This window comes from Venturia canescens, chromosome 1, assembly GCF_019457755.1.
Source record: "Venturia canescens isolate UGA chromosome 1, ASM1945775v1, whole genome shotgun sequence".
Classification (NCBI taxonomy): Eukaryota; Metazoa; Arthropoda; class Insecta; order Hymenoptera; family Ichneumonidae; genus Venturia; species Venturia canescens.
The window spans coordinates 26115674-26142090 of record NC_057421.1 but is presented as its reverse complement, the minus strand read 5'-3'; the positions used below and the strand labels follow the sequence as shown (position 1 = coordinate 26142090).

The following is a 26417-nucleotide window of genomic DNA, read 5'->3' as shown; positions in this document are numbered from 1 at the left end:
TTTCATTCATTTTATATGTGAAATTCTAGCATTTATTAGACTGATATAATAAAATTTGATGAAATACGAAAACTTGTCGACTAATAAGTCGAAATGAAGTACTTTGAATTTGTTATCTTCGAAGCAGCATTCCTGTCTCTAGCTGAGTTATCCGCTGGCCCAAAAATTGTGCAGGAATTGTTTTTTACAACTGTCGGCATTTTGAGAATCTCTTTTATCGAGTTTCCATAAAGTAGATTGACGCGACATCAACTGCATAGCAGAAATGTAATTTTCGGAGGAGACTATGGGCAATGTAAACAACTTCACTTCACTTTGCATCATTCTACTTGGATGCTGACAGGGTTAACCGCGTTAACGCTAATAACGCTAAAACGTGTTCGATTTGAAGTGAACACGGTGACGCTGGTTGCGTTCACGTCATGTTCGACTTGGTGCGATTACAAAATGGCGGAACCAACAAGTGATTTGTTCTTTTTCAATTACACTCGACGAAATAACACTAGGGGCGCGTTCGGGGAGTCGCTATTTGCGCTACAAACGCTAACGTTATCATTGAATGATATTACTATATCTTATATTTTTAGCGCAAATAGCGACTCCCTGAACGCGCCCTAGATTCATCGAAAAGTGAAGACAGCGAAACAATTAAGCAGTAGTACGATAACATAGATAACAGACGATTTTCTCTGTGGATGCGTTCAACCACTTGAACGTCGGGAGCAGTCGGGATAGCGTTGAGAACACAATTCTAAACGCACCCATCTAAACGCATGTAGCGTTTACACGCCAAGTCGAACGCAACGGTGTCAGCAAGGAGACTATAGGGAAGGAGTCCAATCTCGGCAATCGGGCACGTCCGTAAAAGTGTCGGGAAAGAGGGTTCCTCTCGAGCGGCGCTGTTGCAGGTAGTGTACGGGTTAACGCATGCGCATTATGTGCGCGTTATATACGCGCATGCGTTGCTGCCAGCTGACACTGTTGATAGTTTTTGTGGGTCTAACCTATCTTTGTAAAATGGAATACACTGACACAGTAGCTATTGCTGTTAAAATAAATTAACATATTGCAGTTATTTTTTATATGAATGAATAAAAAAAAACATAATTCAACAAAATCAATTGATTTTTTTAAACTTCTGCTATAGTCAGAACAATAACTATCTATGATGAAAAAAAAAATAAAACAAAGGAGGATTTGAACCGTGGACTCCACGGGTATCAGCCCGTCATTGAACCATTACACCACGTAAGCTAATGGTATCCTAAATGGCAGAAAATGCTACTGGTTCATCCAGGCCGCTTGATATTTTAAGGTTTTATGAAACAGTAACTATGGTCACAAAAGCTATAGTTATCAATATAATTTTAAAATATTCATAAATATCATGCAAAAAAAAATTTGTGACAATAAATTTCTTTCGACATGAGTATGTGAACCGGCAATTTCCCGGATGCTATGGTTTTCTTAGCAGCGCGACATACGAGGGGAGATAAGCTGATATTTGGAATGTGTAAAGCACAGGGTTTTACGTTGCTGGAGAATATTATTACAATACATATTAGTATTTTCGATTACGAGCACTCATAATCGTTGATTCAACAATTTTTGACAGGCGCGAAAGCTCTTTAAATCCACGATTCGGCCGCCATGGCGGTCAGTTTCACCAACGACATTGATTTTATTACTATATATATCCGTACACAAGCGACAATGCGACGCGAGTGGCCGTTCCTCGAACCCGGGTTCCCGACATTTTCACGGACGTTTTTCTAACAGGCGCCCAATACAGAGATTGGACTCCTTCCCTATAGTCTCCTTGGGTGTCAGCTTCCAAGTAGAATGGTAGAATGTACCCTCAATAACTTGAATCAAGTTCAGGTACGAGATTTTTGAATTTGTTGAACTTAACAGATCATAAATTAAATTTTGTTGCAATGTCGGTGCCTATCGGTGTTTCAAAAAGTTGGAAAGAGCATAATCGTCTACACAAAGAAAAACGAAAAAAGTGGCGGGAAGAGAGGTTAATAAAGAAAGTTAAAAAAGAAAAAACAGCAAACGACGCAAAAGTGCAGGTAGCGGACGAGAAGAAAAAAATTTCAGAAAGACCAGCGATTTCGACTGTTAGTATAGCGGTACCGGGTTCAATATTGGACAATGCACAATCGGCTGAATTGCGAACCTACCTGGCTGGACAAATTGCCCGGGCAGCGTGTGTCTACAAAATCGACGAGGTTATAGTCTTCGACGACAAAGGTGAAATAACTGAGAACGAGAAGAGGAAAATCCGTAAAGACGAGTCTTTGGGCGAGGGAAGAGTGGCTTGTTTACAATTAGCAAGAATTTTACAATATTTAGAATGTCCTCAATATTTAAGAAAATACTTTTTTCCACTGCATAAAGATTTGCAGTATGCAGGAGTTTTGAATCCCCTTGACGCACCCCACCATCTAAGACAGCAAGATCCAGCTGTGTTTCGTGAAGGTGTTGTTACAAACAAGCCCATTAAACCTGGAAAAGGCTCTCAAGTTAATGTAGGCCTACTGAATGACGTTCACGTTGACAAAGTTTTGACGACTGGCCTTAGAGTTACTGTTAAATTGTCAGAAAACCAAGACAATTCAAAGAAACTCAAAGGCTGTGTAGTTTCACCATTGGCGCCAAGATTGGAAACAGGAATTTACTGGGGATACACTGTGAGATTAGCTGCTAATCTTACAGAAGTGTTTACCAAAAGTCCTTATCCAAAAGGCTATGACTTGACTGTGGGAACTTCTGATAAAGGTCAATCAATAGATGACCTCGAGCCTAACAGTTTAAACTACAATCATGCTCTAATCGTTTTTGGTGGACTCTCCGGACTCGAAGCTGCACTGGACCTGGATCCGCATCTTAATTTGGATGACCCAGCTCTTCTTTTTGACAAATATATCAATACGTGTCCCCAGCAAGGCTCCAGAACTATACGCACAGAAGAAGCTATTCTTGTCAGTCTTTCTGAACTCAGAACTAAATTCAATCCCAATAATCCGCCTCTTCCGCATCCCCAATTCCTATCTGTACCTCTGAATAATCAGAACTCTGATAACATCAAGAATGGTGAAAATAACAGTGCTGAACAAAAAGTGTATGATTCAGACTCAAGTACAAGCTCAAAAAAGAATGAGAAATTCTGACGTTTCTGTGTAAAACGAAATCTGTTTCTATCTCTTCGTGTATATTCACAAAATTTTATATACAATGATAAAAAATAAAACACTGAGCAAATAAAATTCAATTATTTCGATTGTTACTCATATAATAAACCATTTTTTTTATATATTAGGCTGTATGATCACAAGTGTGGTTACAGTTACTATCTTTTGTTTTCGAAATTGTGCTACATTCAGAATATAGTTTTGATACCATAAAGGTGTTATTTTTAGTTTTTCTTATACTGAAAGAATGATGGCAGTTCTGAAGAGGTGTTAGTTTTTTTTATAAGAATATAATTAATAAACTTACACAAATTTTGTATGTAAACAGTGTGTCATAAGATAGTTAATTTTCATCATTTTTTAATGCAGCTATTTACAGTGTCTCTTAAACTTCTAATCACTTTGGCTGGTTCATCCGAGCCTGTTACAGCTGTTCCTGACACAATCATGTTGGCTCCAGCCTATAAAATAAAAATGCAATTCAACCATAGATTCCTTGAAGTTTATTGTTGCTCTAAGAATAATTTCTTTTTACTTGTGCACAAGCTTGAATTGTGCTCGGACCCACACCACCATCGACTTCGATGTCCAACAAGGGGTAATTTTTTCTCAACCATGCAACTTTTTCCATCATTGATTGCATGAATTTTTGCCCACCGAATCCTGGTTCCACTGTCATTACGAGGACCATGTCAGCTTGGTCTACGTAATCAACTACAACGTCCACAGGTGTACCAGGCTTGAGTGCAACACCCACCTAAATTTTCAAAAATACTCACAAGTCAAAAATTGTTATTAACGAATATCTGATTTTTTAGTGTTTCCCCCACGAATACCGATTTTGTTACCAGTCTTTTCCAAATTATTCATAATTATCAGAGTATTTCAGTCACAACAATGGATTCATGATTTTTAAAATATATTCGATGGGTAAAAGAACTTCAATTTTGAGTAAGAAAATTTTATATATCACAACTCCTACGACCAACCATCTTTTATAAGCTATATGATTTCATGGACTAATAATGCACCTTTGCGATCCTTAGCTCTGTTTATCGTCCATTTTTTTTCTGGAAATGATTGATTTTGAGTTACCTGCATTCCTGCCTCTCTGACTTTTCTACACAATGATGGTACATCCTTAACAGGCTCTATGTGAAAAGTGTATTGATTCACACCTGCATCAGCCATAGGTTCTATCCACTGATAAGAAAGAACAACAGTAATTATTTCAAAATCTTCAAATCAATTTTACAACTATGTAGATAGAAAATATGCGTCATACTTTAAGTTAGAACATAAACAATTCTGGGTCAATCTAATTATTTTTTTACAGACATATTTTTGTTGTTCGTCATATGACAGAAATGTATATATGTGAAATACTATTTAGAAACGCCAAACAATTTCTGGAACAGATTTTAAAAATTCACACCTGTTCTGGATTCGAAACCATCATGTGGGTCTCAAAAAAAGCATGTTTGATCTTGTTCCTCAAACACTTGACAATAGGATGTCCGAAAGTGAGGTTAGGCACAAAGTGGCCATCCATGACATCGAGATGAAGATAATCAGCACCGTTATCAACCAAACGTTGCGATTCCTCGTAGAGTTGAGCTAGATCGGCGTTCAGGATGGATGGTCCGATTTTGGCACACAAAGATTTCGCCATATTTTTCTAAAGTTTTTGTTAAATTTCACTTCAAAAGGTGGTTGAAAAGATTTTACGACAGTTCGTAAATAATGGACAAGTACATGCAACACGTGAAACACGTGGAAACAGCTCCAAAATTTTGAAGAAATTATACAATTTTACAGAGATTAATCTAGTCAATTATTGAAAAGTGGAGAATTGCTCTCAAATGTATAAGGTTGACGATTTCACAGTCAGACTAAAGTTCATATAGAACAGAATTCACGATTCACGAATCTGGAAAACTGAAAGCTCATATCGTGTGATAATGAAATAACCACGTGGTCGCGACGCCGCCATCGACCCTTCGCTATACACACGCGTCAGAGCTGCACGACAATCAATTGATTGTTATATATTTTGATTTTGGCATTTTCAACCATGTGACGTTGCCAAAAATTTTCAAAACGATATTTTCAGCATTTAAGTCGCTTAATGTCAATTTGACAATGCTATTATCCATTGGGCAGTCGTACATCACGATTGCGCGAATTACAACCGCGCCGTTAAATTCAAGGTCGTCACAGGAGCGCAGGCGTCAGTAGTATAATTTGCGCGTTGCTACAACCAATGAAAAGCGAGAACTAGTGAGTTTTTCTTCCCGGCACTGTACTAGCTTGGTCCAGTCCGTCAAGTGTCTGGCAAGCGTAGGGATCTCCGTTATTGCTCTCCTTACAGTCGCCATTTACATTGCGAACGAAATTATTGTGAAAAAAAGGAATAAATAATGAAATACATTTTGGTTACGGGGGGCGTCATAAGTGGCGTTGGTAAAGGCGTCATTGCAAGCTCTTTCGGTACTATTCTAAAACACTGTGGTATTCATGTGACATCTATCAAGATCGATCCATACATAAATATAGACGCAGGCACTTTTTCACCCTACGAACATGGTAAGATTCACGCAGTTAAACATATGGATGAAAAAAAATTCGTAACAAATTATCCTCTATTATTCGGTCATTTTATAAACGAATTTCCATATATCGAGATGTACGGGTTATTAAAATAATCGTCATTCAACGACCATGTGGCTTCGGTAGCCATTTTGTGTGTGAGCGCGTAGCGCGCCGTTTCTGTACGTTTTGTACAAGATACGACCTCTGTGAATTTGGCTGATTGATTTTAGATTTATACATTTTTAAAATTTCAATCGTTTGTCAGGCCCTTGGCGGAGATAGATCAAAAAACCTAATTCGTTCTTTGAAATAGTACACAAATAAAATCTCTTGAAAAGATGACCAAATCTAAAAAATACCGCAGGCTTGCTGAAATCTGCTCGGCGCGAAAGTATTTAAAAAAGATAGCACGTGTTCCACCGCATTAAATTGAGTAAATTTTTAAATTGACGAATAAGCATATACAATTATAATTGTACTACTCATTAAAAATTCTGTCCATTATTGTGCGTGCAAACATTTTTCTTAATACTTACGTTTTTTTTTAAATTTTAATAATCTGCATTTCTGATTTCCTCCATTTTTATTTCCCTCGATTATTCATAATCATATTTTCATTTCGTTCGACAAAACAATTTAAACTGTTTCAAAATATTCTACTTAAAATTTCGTATTTACTGACGTTCGAATATAGGTCGACTCGTTCTTATTTCCGCTTTCGTTGAAAAATTATCTTGCGTGCGCGTTTTCTCCACGCTGTTGCCATCTCTTGCACGCAGTAGCTTGCCATGTGAATTATTGAGGTTTTTCGAATGCATTTATTGAAAAATTCAAAATTTTGATATCATCAACTAAGATTACGCAGCTTTGTTTTCGATTTTTCCAGTAAACTTATTTCTGACAAGCGTCGATTTTGATCTGACAATTACGATGAGTGCTGGAAAAATGATTTACACTAAAAAAAAATGAGAAATCTAAAATTAATCCGTTCACGGTGATCAAAGTACGAAAATTTAAAAAATTTCGCTCGCGCAATGTGTCGCTTCATGTTTCCGTTTGCCACCCATTGATTTGAAAAAATTACGTGGTTTCTCTTAATCTGCTCCCGACCAATCGAATGCTGTGTAACATCGTTCGACTTTGAAAATTTCCGTGGTAACGAAAATTGACGAATTTGGAAAAAAGATTGAATTTTCAATTGGTAAAATATTTGAAATATAAAAATGTGCAAGTTTTATCAAGTAATTGTAAAAAAAATCGACTTGGTTAGCATATCCGCGATGTATCTGTTAAATTAACTTCTTGTAGGAGAAGTTTACGTGCTCGACGATGGTGGTGAAGTCGACCTGGATCTCGGAAATTACGAACGTTTTCTTGATGTCACTCTTCATAGGGACAACAATATAACGACTGGAAAAATTTATCAGAGCGTCATAACAAAAGAGAGACAGGGTGATTATTTGGGAAAGACAGTCCAGGGTAAGGTTTGAATCGATAGTAAAAAGAAAGATATTATTCATTTATTAAAAACGTAATAGGATACCACGATAAGTTTTATCTTGTTACAGTTATACCTCACATTACTGATGCCATACAAGAATGGGTTGAACGAGTGTCTAATCAACCTGTAACGGAAGACGGTGATAAGCCAGTGGTAATTGAGCCAAACATTCGAATTATCTCTCTTTGAGCAAGTTTCACACAAACATGCTATGCCAATAATTCATTCTTTCAGAATTTTGCTGCTGCAAATATTTAATAACATTTGAAAGAAAAAATAATGATTGATTAGATGGAATAGATATGAAATTTTTAACGTTCAAAATGCATACGTTATGACCTATATTTTTTTTTTTTTTAATTTTTAGTCCTTTTATAGGACAGAAATTTTAATAAAGACATAAACCATATGGCAAGAACGAATGTGTCAATGTTTTTTGTGACTCTTCTTATATGCAGTTAAAACAATCGAATGCCTTTGTAATCAGGTCTGCATTATCGAGTTGGGTGGCACAATTGGAGATATCGAGGGCATGCCTTATGTAGAGGCTTTCAGGCAGTTCCAGTTCCGGGTTAAAAAGGAAAACTTTTGCTGTGCTCATGTATCGCTCGTGCCACAGGTTTGTAGCAGTATGCAGTCTAAGTAGTTTGTGAATATGATGAGATGAGAAAAAAAAAATTCATTTGAATTCAGGGCTTTTTGAAGATTCCATTCACAGAATACTGTGGTTTACATGATTTTTTGAGCCTGATAAAACGTGGAAAGTAGCGAATCTTAATTATAACTTATGAAAAAGCTAACAGAAGAGGAAATGATAAAATTATAACTGAATTGTTCATTTCAGCCCCGTTCGACAGGAGAACCAAAGACAAAGCCAACACAGGCGAGTGTGAGAGAGTTACGAGGTTTTGGTCTCTCCCCCGACCTAATAGTTTGCCGATCGGAAAATCCAATAGGTGAAACAGTGAAGGAAAAAATTTCCAACTTTTGTCACGTTGCCCCTGAACAGGTAAATTATTCATGAGCTGCAAGAAAAGCAGTGGAAATACTTTCGAACGGCTCGTCAATGAAACATCTTCAACGTCTATTATTCTTATTTTCAGGTCATAACGATTCACGATTTGTCATCGATCTATAGAGTGCCATTGTTGATGGAAAGTCAGGGTATCATAGAATTTTTGAATGACAGGCTCCAGCTGAACATCAGCATGCCAAGGCCACGCCCATTTATGAAAAAATGGCGCGATCTTGCCGAACGCATAGAACATCTTCGTAAAGAAGTTAACATTGCATTGGTTGGGAAGTACACAAAATTGGAGGATGCCTATGCTTCGGTGAGAAAAGCTCTTCAACATTCTTCGATCCAAGTCGGTTGTTCATTGAACTTAACGGTGAGTGAACAGTAAAAAACATTTTGAAGTTATCACTGTTACAACTCAACGCCATTCCATTGTGTGCGTTTTGTTATATTTTTCGCAAAGAAATACTCGACTGTATGTACTTTTTCGAACAATTTAAACTGGCAAGGTTCATCGATTTCATTTTGCAACACTTTGAAAAATGTATGAGAAAATTTTTTATTGATTTCAGTTGATTTTTCAACCTAATCACTCGATTTATTTACATCTTATTGCTCAATTTCAGTATATTGAGGCTGCAAACCTAGAGCAAGAAACGAAACAAAGCGATCCTGTCTTGTATCACGAGGCTTGGCAACAACTCTGCAAAAGCGAGTGAGTTTTGATTTTATTCAGTTTATACAGTTTATTATCAAAATTTACTCAATTCAACAAACAGAATATGTCTCAATTTGAAGTTGTACTGCGCGAAATAATTATCTTCGCAGTTGAATTCTTTTAAACATGCAACGGTTTAATATTTCTAGTGGTGTAATCGTACCCGGTGGTTTTGGTACTCGTGGGATCGAGGGTAAGATCGCAGCGTGCAATTGGTGTAGAATCAAAAAGAAGCCGTTCCTTGGCATATGCTTGGGTCTTCAAATGGCTGTGATTGAATTTGCCCGCAACGTTTTGGGTCTCGAAGGGGCAAACAGCACAGAAATCAATGCCGAATCTCCGTATCCTATCGTTATTGATATGCCCGAACACACTCAAGGTCAAATGGGTGGAACGATGAGACTTGGCAAGAGATACACGCGTTTCAGGACCGAAGATTCAATCATTAGTGAGTTCGTTGCGAATAAGTGGGCACAGCAAAAAATTATTCAATTAAAAAATAATTTTTTTTTCAATCCAGAGGTTATTAGGGCTCGAGATGTTGCATGATTAGATTTTTTTGATGATTAATTCTGTCAGATTGGAAAGTATGTTGAACGTTTGATAAAACTTCAATTATTTTTTCGTCTATAGAACAACTATACGGAAACGTTGAGGGTGTGGAGGAGAGACATCGTCACAGGTACGAAGTCAATCCCGAATACGTGACGGACTTGGAAGCTTCTGGCCTCAGATTCGTTGGTAAGGCTAATTTAATGAGTCATTGCGTAATGATACATCATCCGAAGCGATGAAAAATAAGTAAAAATTCGATTACAGAAAGAATTTATCTTTAAAAAAAATTACTATTAAAACTATTTAGAAGGAGCTTTCATTTAATTCGGAAAATCGAAATCACTAATTTTTTGCAATTTACGAATTTAGGTCACGACGACGAGGGCCAACGTATGGAGATTATAGAGTTGGACGACCACCCATATTACGTTGCAACTCAATATCATCCCGAGTATTTGTCCAGGCCATTAAACCCTTCGCCACCATTTTTGGGTCTCATTCTTGCAAGTGTTGGCAAATTGAAATCTTATCTGGCTAGAGGTTGCAGACTTTCACCTCGTCAAATGAGCGACAATGATTCCGGTATGCACAAAGATTTGTATTGTTACTGCGATGCGTAGGGAGTTGTTTTGTAGTAATCAACGAGATTACGTCAATTTTTGACCTCAATCGAAACTACGATTCATTACATATTGATCAAAAAATGTGATTTTCACTGGATTTTTTTTTTTTTTTTTTTTTTTCAGACGAGGAGTACGTCAAAGTGAAGCCGAAAACACAAGCCTTGCTCAACGTTAAGAATAAAGAAACAAAGGAAACTTCGTAAATTTATACCTTTACGTATACATCAAGAGTCTCGGTAAAGTCTCGGGACAAGTACATTGACAGTCCTGTCGTTTGCTGGCCCGAGGCTCGCCGAGACTATATATAAAATGCCATGTGATTAATATGATGATACGTCATATGGTATTGAGTTACTGTTTCAAACTGTTTATGGTTACGAAATACGCGTGATATCGTCAGAGGCTATGCCAAGACAGCGCAATGCTCGTGATGGTTTCGAGTTTTTTTAAGTCTCACTGATTGTTTTTTTTTTCTTCCAGTCTTGGATTAGAGTCAAGTCAATGAGAAGAAAATCCTTGAAAAATATTTTTGAGCATATACCAGCTATCGATGAACTTGATTGATCCAAAGTTGGTTTCATTATTGTTCCGGTATCTATGTGACATTTATTGAGAAATTGGTGTAAAGGATTAGGCTTTCTTTGATAGGATCCTGTAGATCCTCAAGAGTTGATGGTAAACCAATCTGGTTGTTGAATTATTTCTGGGCGCAAGTACATTACTAAGTTTTTTTTACATTTCAGTCTCGATGTAAAATTATAAACAAACGTTGGTAAAACAATGTAACAGTGTAAAAAGCACACAGTGTTAATATTGGCAACTTGATGAGTTTGACAAAACAACCGTTAGAATTTTAAACGAGTGTACCATGACCCTGATTAAAAATTCACTGTCTGTCAGAAATTATGCGACTCCCCTATGAAGCACGTGATTTCTGACAGCCAGTACATTTTGAATTAGAGTCACGGGATATTCGTTTGAAATTTCAGTGATTGTTTATTTTATGTTGCATAATGCTCGAGACTTTTCTGAGTACTCATATTGATTATTTCTTACCGAAATGTACACTCTTCACTATAACCGAATACGTTAGAAATAACCCACTTTTCGCGTGAAAATGGAACGTTCGAAGTTTCTCAACAGTCGATCAGCAGTATGATTTTTGGAGTTTATTTCCATTTTCGTCGACCCCAAATGAGGGAGTTAGAATATCAGTAATTCAACGATCGATTCGTTGAGCCTTTGAGCCTCTTTTCTTTTCGAATATATGCTCGACTTTCGATCGTCCGTAAATTTTGAACGGGGTTCGAATACATTTTTTTTCGAAAAAGTTCCGACGATAGTAGACGGATACGTATTTTTTTATTGAAAAGCTCCAAAGCCCATGCTGCAGCATGGGTTCAATAATGCACAAATTTATAGCAACTAGACCGATTTTATTGACGAAACAATATTTGTTTATTTTCTAAATTGTTTTTATACGAAAAGTCCAAGAAAATGGCTAATTTGCGAGGAGGGTGTTTTCTACATTTATATGAAAGGCGATCGCTGGTAGGCGACCCGGTTGACTGGAAAATTCACATAGCAATCTTGCGCGCTTGTCTGTTCGTGAATGACCGTAATGGAAGCACTTTTCCAATAAATGTGTCGGTCAAAATTTATGGAAATTTTGTCTTTTATCGAAAGATTTTTGATAGTGACTGCGTTTTTCAAAACAATGAAAGATTGCATTACTTTTTTTTGTTAACAAGAAGGTTGTATTTCTCATGGAACAATTGAAAAACAATATGCTGTGTTCTTATCGAATAGTCTACAACTTCGTATAAAATCATTTCGAGTTAAACATTCTACGTTTCATTACTCTTTGTGTAGTCATCTTTGTGTACTGGAATATGAAATCGTTTGTATTGACTAAGAAGTGGAAATAAGTACTTGTCTTGTAAATAAGAAAATTCGTGATTGACATATTTTAAACAATTTCTGATCTCATTTTCGTTCCATCATCTCAAAAGCTGTATTACTTATTCCCTGTCATCGAAATAGCAAGTTTTTTCGTTTCAACTGCCTGTTCTGTAACCATTCGAATCTCGATAACGATATGTCAAAAGGCACCTCCTGAAAGACCCACTCGTATTCACAGCTTATTTTTTATTTATATTTTCTAGTTGTTTGAGTTTTTATATTTCACTTCAAATAATATAGAAGCCGTGTCAGGACGTTCTACGTACGTTCCCGGCCAAAGCCTTATTCCATTAGAATGTCGGTACTTCGATCGATCAGTCTCGATGATTCGATTAAAATCTAACTACAAATTAAGTCGTCTTTGACTGTTTATTAACATGACTTTCGATGATAATAGTACCAAAAAATTATTCAAAAATATTTCGAAAAAATGATGGGGGAATGAATCAACACATTTTTTCCTACGCTCAACACGAACTTGTTAATTACTGTTGAATATGAAAAAGTTATACACTTAAATTAAGTGAGCAGAGCAAGAAAAATGGTCCGAACATTCATCGAAGGTTGTAGCGATTATTGATTGAGTTGGTAACTTTGAGTATTATTATCATCGAAAATCGTTGTTTGCTAAATCTTGTAGCTCCAAGTTAATGAAATTGGATTAATTGTTCAATACTTGAGCCAATGTTCCAGTAGTGGCTGGAATCAACCTCGAATCTTCTGACGTACGAGTATACGTGTTTATTAATGTGCAAAAAATGTATCGATGTAAATAAAATGATAAAATAGGAAAAATGAAATGAATCAGAAATAAAACTGCGGAGTTTAGAATGTATGAGAATTCTGTACACGTATATTTGCTCCCTTATCTCTTCTTTTCTCCGGGTACAAAATAATCATGTCTGCTTTTCCGTTCATTGTACAAAAGTCACGTATATATTATATATACATTCTCAGTATTACAAGTGTTTTCATTTTCAAACTATAATTAGCTGTGGATTTTTCCTTTTAATGTTGTCCACACTGTAAATTTTTGGAGAGCTCCACAATCTCTAACGATTCATCGTGTATAAAATGGTGTCACTTTGATTTGATTATTCAATTACGCAGGCGATATGAATTTCTCAAATTCATATTCACGTTTGGGAAAATCGGTCGTAAGACATTTTTTCATCAATTGCAAAACCGTTTTACAATCGTGACTGGACGTTCCACCGCGATTTTTTTATTCTGTAAAAAATATTTTTTTCTCGCAAGTGTCAAGCTCTCCTGAAGATTGAAATTTTTTGTATTGGCAGGGTTTAAACTAAGAATAAACATCGCAAATTAAAACTAAATCATTATAAATTAAAAATAACACAATTGCAAACGAAAATAAAAAATAAAAATAAAAAATATTTCGCAAAATGCAGTTTGGACGGTAAAAGTTACGACTAATACTGTGTAAGTAGATAAGATATTGGACGAGAAACAAAAATACACACTCGCACATGTGCCAAGAAGGTTCTTTTGTACAGGTTAATATGAACACACTCATCAACCTTCGACTGACTATTTTCTGTTTTTCTTTTTTTTTTATTTAGTTTTTTTTTTATCTACTTCTCCTCTAAGAGTCTGTTTGCGAACTGGATGAAATTATAAATTATAATTTCATCCTCGAATAAAAATGGTATTATTATACTCGTGACAATTTGTTTTTTCATTGAGTAACGCTTTCAATCGTTCTCAAATGTTATCGAGCAAATGATAATAAAGGTACATGCTACCCTTGTTGATTGGCACTAAATTCTAATTCTTAAAAAAAAATTCATTGTTTGTGGGTCGAGAAAGCTCTATTATTCGATGAAGGTTCGGTCAAGAATTTGATTATACTAAAGTGTTCGTTTTCTTTGATTCTCTTTATGAGATATTTCTTCCAAACTGTATTTACATACGATCAATATTCATATCACGAAGTCTGTATGACTTTAAATTTTCAACTTGAAACTTCATTAGTAGTGAATTAATTTCGAGTATTTGACCGAACCTTCCGAGTGTTAGTTGTGGTATCTATGTAATTTGTTTCGTGACAATATTAAAAAAAATTCTTTTTAGAAAAAAGTAAAAAAAAAAAAACAATACTTTTTTCATTAAAATTGCTTCCGTGGATGAGGAATAACGATGAGATTCGATCGTTACAAGCTCTCCGGTTTGTGGACTTTGGTGAGAAAAACGTTTCGTTTTTCGATTATAAAACACGAATAAAAAAGATAAAATTGAAACAAATTTCGTAAAATTTCAAATCATAAGAAAAACTATACGTTGAACGTTTGATTTTTTTTCTTCGCATAAAACAAATTTTTACGTCTTACGAAATACAAACGGAAGAAGATAAGATTTTTTTTATAATGACTTAAATGCATTATTCGTTCAAATCGAAATAAAAAATGAGTGGAGATGAAAATTTTTTAATTTTTCCTCACGGAAAAAATGATTGAACCTTAAATATTATTCATGTAAACGGTAAAAAAGCAGTTATTCTTCTGGCACTCAAAGGCACAATGGACCATGATCTTGAGAGCACTTTGGAAGTGTTTATCGAACAATTGAAAAGATCGTCCAAACCGGAATATATGAATTCATATATTCATAGTATTTTTGAAAAAATCCGTCAAAAAATAAAGATTGAATAATATTTTTCCGTAAGAGTAAAGATGGTGAAAGTAAATAAAACAGAGTCTTCATCTTTCGTCTTTTTATCAGTTTTTTGGTTTTTGGTAATCAGATGAACCACTCTTTTCGTTTTTGAACTTGATGTCCGGTCGTAGAATGAACAACAGCGGAATCAGGATCGAGAGCGACTTCGGCTCCTTTGTCCTCTTGAGTCAGATATTCGCCTTTGTGTCTGGACATGTATCGTCCAATAAGGATGGCCATGATAATGAGGGCAATAAGAATAACTGCAAGAACGCTGCCAAGAACCGCGGTGTCGGTTTCGTTGTAAGCAGATTTCAGGATATCTTCGTCGACGCGTGGAGGTGGACGAGTTTCGACGATATTTGGCGGATGAGTGACGGGTTCGACACCGCAAAAATCTTCGAATACCGGTGTACCGATTGATTTTACATTCGAGGGTCCATTTTCTTGGAACAGTAATTTCAACGGATAAATATCGTCGAATTCAACCCTTGAAATACATCCGATAAAACCTTCGGACATCGATTCGTTTCTTCCAATATACATGTATTGAATATTATTAAATTGGGCATCCGCCGATTCTTTGATGTTGAAGTTGAATTCTTTTTCTTCGTAATTATCAACTTGTATGACAAGCGTTGCTCCGGAATTTTTACGACTGATCCGAAGGTCGTGATATTGGCCAAGATTGAAAAACTTTGATGGGAATATCACTTCTTGCCTCTCAAATCCGAAATCAAAAACTACTCTCAAGTGGCCACTGTTCGACACCATTATCGTCATGTACTCTCCGGATATATTTGAGAACAGACCCAACAAAAATCCTCGAGGACTCGTCGTTGTAAATCCAACGCGTATCTTCTCCGCTATTGTCGAACGCCAACTTCCCACGAAGTCGTACTTTATCATCGAACTTTGCTGCATGTTTACTCCGATTTCTGTAGAAACGAAGTACAGATTTATTTTTCATTCGTCAACGATAGTTAGAATCAAAATATTCATAACTTTTTTTTAAGAATATTCATTTGCATAAATTTCTCAATTAAAAAATTATTATTGGGTTGAATAATATGATTTTTTCCCCTTAAACTCACCATCGGCGCAAATCGGTCCTTTGAAAGCGGTCCAACGACAGTCGCAGGTGTAAGAATCGTACCCTTCGGTACAAGTACCATTGTTCAGACAAGGATTACTTTCGCAGCGCCCGGAGCATCCTTCGCTTACACCGTAGAGCCCACGTCTCGCATATTGCCTCAAATCTTGGAGTTGCCCATTGAGTAACAATCCGCGTATGCAACCGACGAAACCATCACGATAATGGGTCGTACCGCCAACAACAAAGTCGGAAGTTAAATGCAGAGCTCGAACTGGTCCGGGAGGTTCTAATATTTGATTTTTGAGAGCGCCATCGATTACGATTCGGGCTTCTTTTCGATTCCTCTCGACCGAGACAGTGTGCCACCGGTCGTCGTCCAAAGGATAAGACGTTTGAACACTCACTGTGTTCGAGCCATCACCAGCTTGATATTTAAATTGGATTTTATCGCCTGTGACTATCGACACCTTGATCTCATCTGTTGAGCCTGTACTATGTATGATAGTGGCGTCTCGACGGGTTGTTTTGAATTCGAAATAAATATCACCGCTGTGACCCATGTCGAAAGTGGGTAAATTTATCGTTGCGTCAGCCACACGGAAAGTTACTTCATTATTGAACAAATCTGGTGAACAAAAAGAACAGATTTTTATTTGACGATCGGTAGCGAAACATTTCTAGATATTTAAAAATAATCATTAGTCAAATGCACGTCTGTAGAAGGATCATTTATAATTGAATGTTACCCGGGATTATTAAAGACAATTTAAATGGACGTACAAAATATTCAAGTTGCGAATGGAAAATGTGATTCTCAGTTCCATCATGATGTCAAAAAAATATTTTTGCAATTGTTAAAATGGACTAAAGTGGAAAAAATGATAGAGAATAAAATAAAATCGATAGATTTTCAATCTTGTAAACTTTGAGATTGATATTTACCATCACCCTCGCAGATGAGAGGTCCCAAAGTGTATCGGCCTTCTTTTTCGTCGAGCGGGGTGCCAGTATCACCAAAATGTAATTGTTTAACCGGAAGATGTTCCTTTTCCGTGATATCTCCGCCATCTTCGAGCCAACTTTCTAATCCGCTGTCACAGTTGCACCATTTTGTTGGATCAACGCAACTTCCGAGTACCCCGCATTCGCATTTACGTGATCCGGGCAATGCACCACCCCAATAATCCATACGTTGATTATGTCGGCTGACCCACCAAGAATTTGGCCGGAATTCAGCATTCTGGTCGACTGTAAGAGGTGATTTCTCATTTATTAAATTTTGCATTGTTTTTCAATTTACTAAGAGTTCAAAAATAAGAAATTGTTTGTATAATCCAATGCAATGGTTTTTCCTCATAACGTTCTCTCTCATTGGTACATTTATAAATTACCTGGAGTATTGAAAAGACGGGAATTTTTACAAGCGTAATTAATTCGCTGCCAGCAATTGGAGGATCGGTTGAGCAAGGCTTCAATCTGATCGAAGTCAGCGTCGTATTTGATGACCTGAACAAAACTTCCTGGTTCCTCAAATCCATCGACAGGCGTAGAAATCTCATTGCTGTGTCTGACAACTGTCATAACACGATTGTCCGAGTAAAATTCACAAGTGACTGGGAATGGATCTAGCGGGCCACTGCCATCAACGTCGATCGTTACGTCCGCTCTTTGACTCACCGCGTTTGTGTGTTTGTACGCCTCGCACGAAAGGGGATTCAAGGCTATAAGCATTGAATACAAATATACGGTCAATATTTACGTTGTCAATATTTAAGAAAAAAAATTGACAACGTGTAAAGAGAAAAAAAAGCGTATCATTTCAATTCCACTTTTTTTCAAGTCAAAGTTTTTTTAGTTTTCATACACTTTTCGAATGATGATTTCTTTAAATATTCTTTGCCACTTACAGGTATGACAAACAGCTCCAGAATATCCAGTCCCAGTACAGTTACATGTAAATTGATGAGAATTTTGTTTACAAATTCCGGAGTGTTTACAAGGATTTGGATTGCAACGATCCAACATTTGACAGGCACCGAAAACAATTTCATTGTCGCAACAGTACTCGTCCTTTTTCCAATCAGTTGGTAATTTGTAATTACCATCGACGCTAATCATTCTCATGCAACCAACGAAGCCCCGATTCGTGCCCATTCCTGTAATTCCACCACCGATGAGGTAGATCGGTCCGGTCAAAATATCCAAAAGACGCTTGGTTACCATCGGACGGCCGTCGACGTTGAGAATCAAACGATTTTTCGATATCGATAATATAACCTGATGCCACTTTCCTTCGTTAAATCTCTCGTTAAAATAGTCTAATACCGTGCGAGGATTATCCTTCGTTTCGATCTCTACTTTGAGTTTTCCGTCCTCCAGGAACAACTGTAAATAGAATAATAATTGAAATATGGGAAATTTGGTATGTTTCATCACGTTTCTTGTAAAACCTTGTTCGATTGCTTCTTTGGAGTTAAATTTATAGTTTTTTTCTACTCTAAAATTAATTTTTTACCTTGACATATCCTCGAGAAGTAAACTCGTGAAATACGATCAACCCTCGCTCTTCGTAGCTCCGGAACGCGAGAGAAATGTTCATCGAAGTCACACCGTCGTATCCCTCGATACGTGCGTATGTCCGAGGCGTCAAAAATGTGACAGGTACTAAGGGAGGCTCCGGACAATTTCTCATCGTATTCACTCGGTGGTAATGCAGATATTCTCCGGTATAATCCGCATCGTATAAATCCCTTATTACACTCGTTTTATTCAGATAAAAGTTTCCTATGCAACCAGTAAAATTTTGGTTAACGACCAAGCCTTCTTGTTTATTTGGGACGCCGCCAATGTACAACTGAAATAATTGGTACAATGAATACGTTTAATCATAAGTTATTTTGTATGGAAGAATCGTATCGTTATATCGGTTTCATCGTATTCTATCGATAATAATGAAATTATTGGTAATACGAGGCAATCATTTTGATTGTTAGAAACAAACGAAACTCACGTTTCTGTTTAAATCGAGTCTGTGGTAATCTCCTTTGATTCGACCTTGCACCAAAACTCTGTCGACCGAAAACTCAATGTCTGTACCGTTTCGAGATATCAGCACGTCGTGCCACATATTATCGTCCAAAAGACTTCCCACCGAGAGGCTCGTCGGGGTTCCCGATCCGAGATCAATATTCAGTAACATGCGATTGTCCCGCAACTGAATAGCTATGAAATCACCTTGGGTACCTCGGGAATATAGGAGTACACCGTCCGCCGTGTTCGTTTTGAACCGAAAACGAAGAGAGTGGCGATCGGTCTCGATCGGATCTCTCATTAAATTCATTCGCACGAGCGCCGAACCGTTGAACGACAACACATCGGAAACTGTTATAAAAAATAATCGCATTAGTCATTCGCTTCTACTTTGATTCTCAGAACCGAGAAAATGTCACTCGAGAATTGCTCGAAATAAACTTTGAAAATAATACAAAAAAGTTGAGAATGAAGAAAAAAGGAACAAAGTCAAAATCAATTGAAAGAATTGTTAAAACATTACCGTAATCGCATCCATAAAGTTCGAGCCTGAGGGATATTCGATCTTGCCATCTCGTTGGATTTATCCTGATCCATTGAGCGATGATTGGTACTTCGAATTTGTTGAGTTTTATAGATTCTGCGTTGGTGTTTCCTTTGAACATCTGTGACAAAATATTTTCACAATAAGAAGCAATTTTTAGAGCTTCAAAGAAATTTGTATTAGATCAAAACAGAGTCCCTATCGTATACATGTGAGAGAACTTCTGAAAAATTTGCATGCAAATGTGTAGTAATTTTATTGATTTAAATATCATACTAAGTTTGTTAAAGTGAACTTCGTTATTTCATTGTACAAATTGAAAAGTGCCCACCATATGATTATGTTAAAACAGCAAAATTGGGTTAGTAAATGCGAAAAGAAAATTAGGTTGATGCACCGTGTGGAGATAAAAACAGGTCAACCGTTCCCTTTTTTATGCCATTCGTTGTAAAAATATTTGAAAAGAGACTGAAATAAAACTCTGTCAACTCTGAAACATATTCTTGAGAACTAAAGTATTTGTTTATTAAGAACAGAAAAAAGATGGACCAAAAGCTTTGTTCATTGACCGCACGATTTCCCATATAATAACTACTCTTTTTCATGATCGTTTGTAAGAATAAAAATGTACAAACTTGAGACATCTCATTTTCTGCAAGAAATGAATTTTATTTTTGTTCTCCTGAGTATTATTTGTTTCTATTCGTTTTTTTTTCTATGGATACCTCTTCGACGCCATCCTGGCTTTCATAACTAGTCCAGGCCTGGCCATCATCCGAATATTGAATGATATATTCTGTCACGAATTCTTTAGTGTTGCGACGACCCCGGGTTGCGATACTCCGTATTTCACATCTGTTTCCCAAGTCCATAGTGAGTAGTTGATTGTAAGTATTATCTTCGGGTGACCACGCGCTATTCCCTGCAAAGCCCAGCCCCATATTCGTGTGTAAAGAGATAGAGAAAAGGTGAGAAGCCAAGCAGATTAAGTGAGAAAAAAAGAATTCTTATCTGCATGAATAAAAAATATATAAAAAATATAACACATTTATGGGTTTTGATTCGTATAAATTAAAGAGGAGTCACAAATATTTAATAATTTCTGTAATTGGGTGTTAAGAGGTATTGTCACACAGATTCATCAGTTATGAATTCTCTGGAAGGTATAAAACATTATTCATTTAATAAACACCACTAATTACAATTATATACACTTGCACAACAACTAAAAAGTTGTTCACCCATGCATTGAGATTGATAATTTTACATGTAAAATTAGTACACAAGTGTTCAAATGACAAGAGTGCTAGAGCCTGTCAATTAATGTTACTACTTCACTAAGCAGAGTCCTGTTTTCCATAGCTTTCTACTTATACTAAAAAAAGGGCATGCAGAAATATTTTTTGCATGCATTTCATTTCGCATAGTACTCTCCGGATCATTCCTTTTTTCTTAACGAAACGAGACAGTGCTTCTTAATTACAGCTTCTTCGACCATCAGGATGTTGTTACTCGATTTGATCACTTTTCATTTTTTTCCCCAATAATCCTTTATTTTTCAATATATTTTTTTCTGTTTTTTTTAGCACGATTCTCAGCCAATTGCTAAGGTATTAAATTACCTTTACGTTGCCTCCAGCCTCCTTATAGTCCACATAGTCGCGGTTATTGGTGCCATAGCTGATTGTATATTCCTTTACGAATTCGGCATGATTCGCTCGACCCTGGGTCTCGATCGAAGTGACGTTCTTCACATCACCCAGGTCGATGATCAGGTACTGATAATTGTCTGAGCCCCTGGCGGTCCATGCCTTTTCGCCTATGCCACAATAACACGTACTCATGCATGCAACTCAAACTCAACTTTTTTGCGTTCATAGGGTCTCGGCGAGAATAAATTTTTTTTCAATTCCTTAAATCAACATTTTTTCTATTGAGAATTCATGATTTTCATGTTCTTTTGCTAGTTTGGATTAGTTTAACGGGAAGTGATTAAAACTAGTCAAGACCGTGATAAAAATTAATTCATGATGTTCATGGGTAAACTGATTTTTATCATATGGAATTTCCGTCAATTTTTTTTTTAAATTTAAAAAATAACAATTTCCGTAGTTATAATCATTGTTTTTTTGTTTCACAACAGTGCCATACTGCTATTGCATCTCTTATCACTTCTTGATTTACGTAGTAAAATGGCAGTTCCCGCTCGAACGTTGCCCGAAAATGTCGATCAAACTAATGAAACGTGTTCCGTGAGAGCTACAAAAACAAAACCCAGCGAATCGAAAAGTTTTGAAGAGATAAAATAATAACTCAGCATACAGGAAGCAAGCGTGACAGAAGATATAACACATCACATATAGTTCGTATACATTCTCGTCAAGCTGTGGATATATCAATACAACATCGAGAGGTTGATAATCGAAAAAAAGAGAAACAAAGCATGTTCTACAAGGGATTACTGAAGTTATGCAGAGTCACATCACATCAGGTAAGAGTTAAAAATTTATCGGTAGATTGTACATTCGAAAATTAACAGAAGAAAGATTCAGAGTTCGCGTTATTTGGGCATTTTCTAAAATAGTCTCATCGGGGAGAAACGGTCATTTTCAAAATGGACGCGAAATATATATTTTATATAACAAAAGATGCTTTCGAAAAGTTTCTGATTTGATATTTTATTGAGGTTAGGGGTAAATTTATACACAAGTGCATGGATAGGTTATCCATAAATCTCATTTATTAGCTCACTGACTGTTACACGTGTGTGAATATAAATGAAAAGTGAAGTTTGTTTCTACGATATTTGATACATGACGAAAAGAGTAAAAAAACACTAAATGTTTCTCGAACAACGTGGTTTTTCTTCTTTGGCAAAATAATTTCTAGCGTATTGAAAATCCTCAGGATATAGCGGAATGGCGTTAACAACGAGTTCGTCAAAGTCTAATTCTTTGAATTTAACGATCGTGGAGTTTGTGTATTGTTGATTGTCTGTAGATATTGCGACAGCTACATGGTGATCTCGATCAAGTAATGTTTCATGAAATATACAATTTTGTTTAACCCCTTTAATCCAGAGGGTGGTGTCCTCGGCGTATTCGTTAATCGATAATTTTGATTTTGTATGAAAATCGAGGTCGCAGAGTTCAGTGTCAATGCCTGAGCCGAGAGCTTTTGTATAACTCTCTTTTAGTGTCCAGTGCCTGCAAAACATGGCTAACTGTTCGGCCTCGGATTGCTCGGGATTTCCTCGGATTTCCATCCATTCATGGGTCGAAAAAATTCGTTTCATGATACGAAAATATTCATCCAAGTCTCTGATAGCATCGTACTCGGGTTTCATCACATCAATCCCCAAATTTACATCCCTCAATTCTCCCGCGAGTACAGTAAATTTACCATGATGGGAGACATTAAAATTTACGGACTCGGACGTTGTAGAATTCTCCAAAATCGGCTTTCCCCTATCGGTTCTAGAGAGCACTATTTGCTCGTAAGGTAGATGGCAATAATCGTTTACGAATTTTCGCATCATTAAACGTCCTACCAAAGATGCTCTGGCATCTTTTCGAAATACATATTTTTCTAGTCTCTCCTTTTCGTTCAATTGTATAAACGATATGGCCCGACGAAATTCCGCCTCCGTTGGATTCCAATCGTGCCAATTCATAAACCATCTCACGCTCTTGTCGGCCATTTTTATTGACGCAACAGCGATTTTTCTTATCATTCGTAGCAATGGTTAAGATCCTTTGCTTATTCAACTCTCACTTTCTCCCTTTCTCGTATAATATTTTTTTTAGCCTTACGGTAAGTGTTTCTTTTCTGATTGTTCACCGTTTTATTTCTCGTTTGGATTTGTCTTTGTTCTAGTGTCCGCCTGCTGCAAACAGAAGCACTGTTTTACTATCGCGAGGTTGACATTTTGGACGCCGAGAGCGTTGTTTTCCATAGGACAAATCGCAATGTGTACGTTGCTTTTTCTATTTTTTCTCGTGAACGCTCAAAAAGTTTTTCTCCTTCTCACCAAACTATGAATTTTGATACTCAAGAACCTTGATATTTTTTGCACGTTACTTAAGTACTTTTTCTTTATCGTAATATCGTAGTGTTTTCATTCCTTCGTACACCTACCATGAATTTTCACCGAGTATTTTTTCGTTTCGTTATCGTAGACAATTAATATTCAAATAAACGAGTGAGGTCAAAGTACTGATTATGATACGAGTCAGTGGGTTACTGGTCAAATGCTTTAGACATGGATATAATTGTACGTGGGCGCGTACGTTAGCTGCGACAGAGGGGAGGGGATGCACGGTACGATGTACGTCCCTTTATCCGCATAACCTCTATCGTAACCGGTCGATTCGCTGTTTTTTGGCAAAAGGGTAAGAATATTCACGATTTACGAGTCACTATCCACTCGAGGAATGTACTTCAAATGAACATTTAGGTATCGCTTTTCAGTATCTCTTGAAATGTGAGACTGTTCGCAACAAACGATCGAGCGTTTTTAGGTCATAACTTTCGGGAATAGAAAAATGGTCAAACACGTATATCATACTTTATCTATTTCAATAATATCTAGCGATATAGAAATAGAATGGAGTACGAAAAAAATTTTAATTTCTCATAATTCTCTATTTGCATGAAAGTTTTTTGAGCGGAGGTGTAAAGACACGAATCGTGTCATTTAAAACAATTTTTCGAATATTTACATACCATAAAAAGTGTATGGAATAAGTAAATAAATGTAATACAGTATAGTCGAAATAAGTAACAATTTAACGTGTTCAAATGAAATAAAAATTTTACAAACTGGCTTATCAATGTGCAAAAATGCATAATGAGTCGAAGCTCAAATCAAATTTTGCCATTTGCATTGTACTTGCAACCATTAAACTATCAAAATTTACAGTAATCTCAATAAATTTATGCAATGCCAACTTTCACTATTCATAACACTCAACGATGCAATACTTTCATGATTCGAGAACTAACGAACTAAGAATCGGATACAGATTCTATATAATAAGGTATTATGAAAAAATTATCAGAAGTTTACCATTGAGTCTCGCTTGACTGGGGCCTCTGTCGGATGCTGATGAAGTTGCGCTGAGCACAGCTTTATCCATCAATGGTGTATTGCATTCATAGTCATCTGAAAAGCATTGTTATTCGTTCCGTTTATTGAGAAACTTTGCATGGCACTGTGCATAAAATCAACAAAAAAAGTAATTGATTTTGATCATGGGCATAATGAACTAAATTTGCATTATTTTATTTAGCATTAAATTACCAATGAATATAGTAAACGTAGAATTAAAAGTAAAATCAAAACGGAAGATTCTCAAATAACATGGTTTTTGAGATTATCTTTGCTATGAAAAAACTTCAAACGGCAGGGTAAGCATATTTGGGCAGCGTGTTTGAATAAACTTGCAGTACAATCATGATAATGCTACCGATAATAACAGGATCACGAAAACTGCATGTGTCATACATAATAAGTAATTCGCTGGTTGTTGGGAGACAGAAAGAGTGAGTCATTGTCACAGATTCCTGACGATATTTCAGATGCCATGTTTTTTACCATCTGACGAATAATTGATTGAAATTCAAATGAAAAATAATGTACGAATCAACAGGGTTTTTATTAGGTGAAATATATGAAAAATAGTAGAAAATTATGGTGATGAACAATGTCTATAAAGGAATTCAGTACACGGATATTACGGAAAATTTTGAAATCATTTTCATACTCGATTCCAAGTTGAATTCCAAAGTTATTGAAAGTTACGATTATGATATAACAGATGCGGCTGGAGCAGCGTTTTTCTTAATCGAGTTTGGATTAAAATTTTTAAATCGTGACGAAATTTGATTTGACGAAAAAAAAGAATGGTTGGGCGTGATTGTAGAGAGCAGAAAAAAATTGATATTCATTTAAGCTATAAACGGTACAATTGCCTAAATGATAAGCTTATTGATTAAACAATCGAAAGTGTGTACATCGGAGTGTACGCCATGTTGATAGAGTGGGCTTGGTCGGGAGGAGTCACGCTTAAAGTATGTCGTGCTTCGTTACGAGCATCAGATGATGCGTAAGATTTTTTTTCTCTTCACGATTATATATTTTTAATTGCAATACTTACAAGCTTCAGTTGAAGGAACGACCGAAGCCGTCAACAGTATTAAAACACACTTGAGAACTCTCATCGTGACATTTCCTTGGATACTTAGTAAAATAACACCATCCGACTCTCACGAAATGTTGCAGGAGTTTTGCCTCGACGTACAATTACTACGAGCTCACGGGGCGGCTGACCCAAGCCTCGTAACTTCGTGACCGTGATGAATGGGACGCGGCGCACTGCGCACCGCCGTTCTGCGCCATCTGACGTTCCTTTCAACTCGTAAAAAAACAGGCAGTGGCGTCACCGAACGAGTAAAATATGTGAGTATGGAATAAATCCTACGTACAGGATTTTTTCTTTCGGAAGATATGACAAAATTATAAAATGATTGGCAGATAATCTGAAACGAAAAGTGCAAAAAGTGTGTTTGCTTGAAATTGAATGAAAGTAGAAGAATCCCTCGTTATAATTTTTGTATTGAATTTCATCATGATTATTTTTGAGCCTATAACTGCTGGAATTATTATTAGTCACAGTATTGTTGTCAGGAACTTTCATGCTATTCGTAGAACAAATACTGATTTAATAGGAACATTAATTCTATTTATTCTACTTAATTCATCAGTATTAGCGTTTTATTTTTGACTTAACTTATTTTTTACACATTTTCAAATGTTCAGATCTGTTTTACCTTAAGGGTGTTTTGACCCGAGGGGCACTGGAAGGTTGGAATTGAGGCGATACAATGGCAGCATTCGTCTGAAG

The 26417-nt window shown here is 36.4% G+C and overlaps 4 protein-coding genes across 6 annotated transcripts; 2 read left to right on the top strand and 2 right to left on the bottom strand.

Moving 5' to 3' along the window:
- Positions 1–1827: 1827 nt before the first annotated feature.
- Positions 1828–3277, top strand: LOC122419077 (putative methyltransferase C9orf114 homolog). The gene has a single exon (XM_043433342.1). The coding sequence runs from the start codon at positions 1938–1940 to the stop codon at positions 3174–3176; it is 1239 nt and encodes a 412-aa protein (XP_043289277.1). The 5' UTR covers positions 1828–1937; the 3' UTR covers positions 3177–3277.
- Positions 3278–3457: 180 nt separating this feature from the next.
- Positions 3458–5191, bottom strand: Rpe (Ribulose-5-phosphate-3-epimerase). Its single transcript, XM_043433343.1, has 5 exons — positions 4953–5191; positions 4633–4875; positions 4293–4400; positions 3733–3954; positions 3458–3658 (listed from the first exon to the last, which is right to left on the bottom strand). Exons 2-5 carry the CDS (start codon positions 4867–4869, stop codon positions 3551–3553), a joined length of 675 nt encoding a protein of 224 aa, XP_043289278.1. The 5' UTR covers positions 4870–4875; positions 4953–5191; the 3' UTR covers positions 3458–3550.
- Positions 5192–5505: 314 nt separating this feature from the next.
- On the top strand, positions 5506–13001 carry CTPsyn (CTP synthase). Its single transcript, XM_043433341.1, has 11 exons — positions 5506–5783; positions 7098–7268; positions 7358–7443; positions 7778–7909; positions 8135–8299; positions 8394–8681; positions 8935–9023; positions 9176–9474; positions 9660–9767; positions 9951–10163; positions 10328–13001. Exons 1-11 carry the CDS (start codon positions 5618–5620, stop codon positions 10405–10407), a joined length of 1797 nt encoding a protein of 598 aa, XP_043289276.1. The 5' UTR covers positions 5506–5617; the 3' UTR covers positions 10408–13001.
- On the bottom strand, positions 12991–25887 carry Nrx-IV (neurexin-4). 3 transcript variants are annotated; one of them, XM_043433339.1, is made up of 11 exons: positions 25671–25887; positions 24581–24676; positions 20238–20434; positions 19492–19633; positions 18949–19319; positions 18454–18792; positions 17846–18323; positions 17330–17659; positions 16881–17186; positions 15937–16563; positions 12991–15780 (listed from the first exon to the last, which is right to left on the bottom strand). In XM_043433339.1, the coding sequence occupies exons 1-11, from the start codon at positions 25732–25734 to the stop codon at positions 14927–14929; spliced, it is 3804 nt and encodes a 1267-aa protein (XP_043289274.1). In that variant the 5' UTR covers positions 25735–25887; the 3' UTR covers positions 12991–14926. The 3 variants fall into 3 exon arrangements, with proteins under 3 accessions (XP_043289274.1, XP_043289273.1, XP_043289275.1); XM_043433338.1 differs by lacking the exon at positions 20238–20434 and adding an exon at positions 21135–21331 and having other exon boundaries at positions 25671–25886; XM_043433340.1 differs by lacking the exons at positions 24581–24676; positions 25671–25887 and adding an exon at positions 21135–21268.
- Positions 25888–26417: the final 530 nt, after the last annotated feature.